General features: G+C 40.9%; 1 protein-coding gene across 1 annotated transcript in view; it reads left to right on the forward strand.

Moving 5' to 3' along the window:
* LOC106818665 (zinc finger protein 235-like) overlaps positions 1-5424 on the forward strand; it is a gene marked incomplete at both ends in the record, with an annotated part of 15779 nt that overhangs the window by 1754 nt on the left and 8601 nt on the right. The window contains 5 exons of the mRNA XM_014823352.1: positions 51-91; positions 125-175; positions 248-511; positions 779-1023; positions 1192-1221. Coding sequence (XP_014678838.1) covers positions 51-91; positions 125-175; positions 248-511; positions 779-1023; positions 1192-1221 — 631 coding nt within the window. The remainder of the gene's footprint in view (positions 1-50; positions 92-124; positions 176-247; positions 512-778; positions 1024-1191; positions 1222-5424) is intronic.

A 5424-nucleotide genomic window follows, 5' to 3' on the forward strand; every position in this document is an offset into this window, starting at 1 on the left:
AGAGAAACCGTATAAGTGTGAGCTGTGTGATGCTACCTTCTCACTATCAGGTAATCTGAAGACACACATGAGAACTCACACGGGAGAGAAACCGTATAAGTGCGACCTGTGTGATGCTACCTTCGCACAATCAGGTAATCTGAAGACACACATGAGAACTCACACGGGAGAGAAACCGTATAAGTGCGACCTGTGTGATGCTACCTTCGCACAATCAGGTAATCTGAAGACACACATGAGAACTCACACGGGAGAGAAACCGTATAAGTGTGAGCTGTGTGATGCTACCTTCTCACTATCAGGTAATCTGAAGACACACATGAGAACTCACACGGGAGAGAAACCGTATAAGTGCGACCTGTGTGATTCTACCTTCTCACTATCAGGTAATCTGAAGACACACATGAGAACTCACACGGGAGAGAAACAATATAAGTGCGAGCTGTGTGATGCTACCTTCTCACTATCGGGTAATCTGAAGACACACATGAGAACTCACACGGGAGAGAAACCATATAAGTGCGATCTGTGTGATGCTACCTTCTCCCGCTTGGACCACGTGAAGACACACCTGAGAACTCACACGGGAGAGCACAAGTATAAGTGCGATCTGTGTGATGCTACCTTCTCCCGCTTGGACCACGTGAAGACACACCTGAGAACTCACACTAAAGAGAAACCGTATAAGTGCGAGCTGTGTGATGCTGCCTTCTCACAATCGGGTAATCTGAAGACACACATGAGAAGTCACACGGGAGAGAAACCGTATAAGTGCGAGCTGTGTGATGCTACCTTCTCCCGCTCGGACCATGTGAAAATACACCTAAGAACTCACACTCAAGAGAAACCGTATAGGTGCGAGCTGTGTGATGCTACCTTCTCACAATCGGATTATCTGAAGACACACCTTAGAACTCACACGGGAGAGAAACCATATAAGTGCGATATGTGTGATGCCGCTTTCTCAGATTTGAGTGCTTTGAAAAGACACATGAGAACTCACACGGGAGAGAAACCATACAAGTGCGAACTGTGTAATGCTGCCTTCTCAGAATCGGGTAGTGTGAAGATACACATGAGGACCCACACGGGAGAGAAACCGTATAAGTGCGCGCTGTGTGATGCCGCATTCTCAGAGTCGGGTAATCTGAAGAAACACATGAGAACTCACACGGGGGAGAAACCGTACAGGTGCGATCTGTGTAATGCTACCTTCGCACAATCAGGTAATCTGAAAACCTATAGGTCTATAAGCCTATAGGTGTATAGGTTGTCCAAACCTATAGAGCACCTATAGAAGCTCTATAGGTGCCTATAAACTCCTATAGGAACCTATAGGTTATTTTTGTAAGGGAACATGTGACGTCACCTAACTGATTCAGGGCGAAATTGCTTGGCAAACAATTCGGTGTTGGCACCAGATTACCAGATTTCGCACTTCTTTCTTGTGGGTTTTAAGCAAACGCGCAGTGAAATGGGAGCAACTAGAGTTTATTTTGTCATAAGGTAGTGTGATTATGCATGACACGAAGTATTTGCTAGTCTAGTACTGGAGAAAATAGCGTTTGGATGCGCATTGTGAGCCTTTAAATGTCTTTTTCTACATTTTGGTTCAGATAATTATTGACATAACAGCCCTTCCACTGTGACGTGCGTGACATTTCTACAAAAATATACTCCATACATAATTTTCACTGCAAGAAACCTCTCTTTCAATGAGCAATATCCTCTTTAAGTATGTGATTCGCATGACACTATTCTGTGACTCGAGTACGATAGTAGCTCATAGCGTTAACAAGTGTTAGGGTAATCAGAATTTTGATGACTGACATGTTATGATCCATGGAGAAAAAGTCAATGCGAGTCAAAGAATAGTGTCACAGGAGTCACATACTTTGGAGGATGTTGCTCACTTTAGAAGAGGTTTCTAGCAGTGCAGGTGATGTATGGAGTGATCATATATTGGTACTGTGTAGGTAATTCAACAGGTATAACTCGGATCAAACTTATAGTATTCTACAAAAAATCTACAGTGTGAAGTATACATCAAAACTTGTTAGTAGCCTAGCACACAGCTGTCACGCACATCACGCAGAATAGTTTGTAATATTTGAGAAAATATTAGTGTGGCTGCATTAACTTCCATGCTTAAATATGCATAACTGGTGCCTTTGCTGAAATAGTTTCTTAAAACAAGTACCAGCAAGCTAATATAAGATTGCAAGCTCGTTAAAAATGTGATTTTTGTGGAAACTAGCCGGCTACCCGGTGTTGCTCGTGGAAAAACGCTTAGGATCAAATTTGAGAGCAAATGCAGCCATAGATATTTACTTAAAGGACAATTGAAGTCAAATTTTATAACTTCTGTAACGTTTTTATACGTAGAAATACATTCAATAACGTATTCCATTTCAAATCCGGCGCCCCAATTTGTAAGAAACACATGAATATTAATCTAGGTCATGTGACGTCACAGCCCCCTGTTGAAACACGCCATTATATAGCATAACAGTGCTAACACGCTAGTATATGTTATGCTAGGGGAAAGTATTGTTACAGCATACAACAAACATGTAGCCTGTAAATGTACTTATATTCATGTACATACATATTACCTGTGTGGATAATGCATTCACGGTATATGTACATGACTTGCGTAGAGATGTTTGTACATGTACAGATACATGTGATTCTGACCAAGCGTGATAAGCCCGTTGATCAGTGTACTCGCATGCCTCACCTGGTCTAGCGTTGAACTAGTCTACAATAACCCTGTGCTTCTCATTCTCATGGCAGCATATACATTCAGGTGCCGTACTCATTAATTCACAAACACTACAAGAACACCAGTATTTGTCTACAGTCCTATCTGGTACCGAAGTTTCCATTCCGCCATGAATTGTGACTGTTCTGATTCTCGAGAAGTGTGTGCCGACTCTTCGCGTTGCTTTTTCAGACGATACTCCTCAATTTCTTCTTGTGTATATTCAGGCTCCACCCTATATCCAACTGGTAAATCACTATAAATATATCATCATCATCTGAGTAATCACTAGAATCATTGAAATTATCGCTTTCTGTCTCCATCTAATACACCACACGCAATATGTTTACATAATGGCGTGTTTCAACGGGGGGCTGTGACGTCACATGACCTAGACTAATATTCATGTGTTTCTTACTGCGGATTTGAACTGCGGGCGCCGGATTTGAAATGGAATACGTTATTGAATGTATTTCTATGTATAAAAACGTTACAGAAGTTATAAAATTTGACTTCAATTGTCCTTTAATTTTACGGATAGATTACTAACACTAACAGAGAAACAAACACGTGATTAGCGCACGCTATCGCACATAGAAATACATAAATAGAGCGAGTCAATCGGTATAAATACATACGCTGTGAGTCATCCCAACATGTATTGCGTGCTACGACAACAATGCCATTTCGAGGCATTCATACTTTAACTTTTAATATTTTATTTGTTTTTAAATCGCAGTTTTTAGTGTATCCTTTTAAATGTTCTTAAACCACCCTTATATATACCTTATTATTATACCTTATTATGGTGATCACCTAACCGTGTGGCAATTTGTGGCATCCTAAACCAATAAACGGCAAAATGCATAGGAAACAGACAGACAGACAGACATAGTTCGTTTTTGTAGTAGTATAGATATCATGGAGTCCTGGTAGAATGGCTTATTTGTACATTTCCTATTTTTATTTTTATTAGTAAATTTCATGTGGTTTTATTTTCAAAGTATTTCTGCATGTCTGTCAGTGCACCAATTGTATATTTCTTTGAAAAACACATATTAATTATTACTAGCCATTTGCGGCCTGTGAATCACGGGCCTCTAGCATTTACCCAGGCATCATCAAAACATGATCGCAATATCCAAGAAGGAAATGAAGAAGCATAATAACTTGTATTGAAATTATAAAATGTAAAACAGACAGTTAATAAAAACAAAGTATTGCACTTCGACTCAGATTCATGCATTGTCACCTGTCCAAAGGCTATGATAGTTATATCAAAGAAATTCTATATTTGTCTAACACACAAATTGTTATTATACAACATGTTTGATATTTGTTGCCGAGTCGCTGAACAATCGCCACGTGTGCACTGCACTGTCGTTGCATTGTCTGACGGATTGTTGCGTTTAATATACATGAAATGCGATACATTAAAAAGTGTTGCAGGGTGTTGTGAGGAGCTCAGAGTTCAAGAAGTCGCGGGGATTGCTTGGTGTGCGGAAACAGAACATTATGTATACAGTGATTTGTTGTTAGTGTTTGTTTACAAAGCTGGTAAGTCATGCTTTGGTAGAAATAACAATCAACGTCCCTACACAGTACGGATGTCATTTAAACACCAAGCCCAGGCGAGACCATGAGATAGTTTTACAGCAATGTTTGTGGGCGAGGTGTACAGTTGCTTTTGTAATTATTTAGGGGAAGCGACCACCTGGTGTCCTGGTATCAGGAGATGAGACCGGTTACCCGTGTGTCAGGATATCTGACCGGTTTCATCATAACAGCAGGTATATCATTACACCATTGACGTTTGTAACATCAGTCTAATACGAGAACACCACACGGACGTTCAGTGACCTCATTGGGTAAACGGATGTTTCTTATATTAATTCAGTATATTTAGTTTCGTGATATATTATGTGCTTGACCTTACAGTTGTTAAATGGTGCGTGATGTTTGGATGATAATAATTCGATATGCAGCATCAACAGTTATATTGCAAACATAACCGGGGCGCGTTTATGTTCTATATCAATACGCTGCGTTTAATGAATTTATTTGTATTCTCTTTACTAATTTGTAGGAGAGCCTATATAGGACGTGAATTCTACAAGTGAAACAAGGCAGCCTACGAAGCTAAACACGTGGTCGTAACTTGAACGCCAGACAGGGTAGACACCTGACGTGTGTGACCAGTACGTGGCAGCTTTGCCTGAAACACGATGGAGTACGTGAGAATTAATTCCGGGGAAAATCCATTTGAGTGCAAACTGTGTGATGCTTCCTTCTCCTATCTGAGTAGAGTGAAGTTACACATGAGAAGTCACACGGGAGAGAAACCATATAAGTGCGAACTGTGTGATGCTACCTTTGCACAATTGGGGCTCCTGAAGACACACATGAGAACACACACGGGAGAGAAACCGTATAAGTGCACGCTGTGTGATGCTACCTTTGCACAATTGGGGCTCCTGAAGACACACATGAGAACACACACGGGAGAGAAACCGTATAAGTGCACGCTGTGTGATGCTACCTTTGCACAATTGGGGCTCCTGAAGACACACATGAGAACACACACGGGAGAGAAACCGTATAAGTGCACGCTGTGTGATGCTACCTTTGCACAATTGGGGCTCCTGAAGACACACATGAGA

The sequence above is a fragment of the Priapulus caudatus genome, unplaced genomic scaffold (assembly GCF_000485595.1).
Source record: "Priapulus caudatus unplaced genomic scaffold, Priapulus_caudatus-5.0.1 Scaffold2418, whole genome shotgun sequence".
NCBI classification, from domain to species: domain Eukaryota; kingdom Metazoa; phylum Priapulida; class Priapulimorpha; order Priapulimorphida; family Priapulidae; genus Priapulus; species Priapulus caudatus.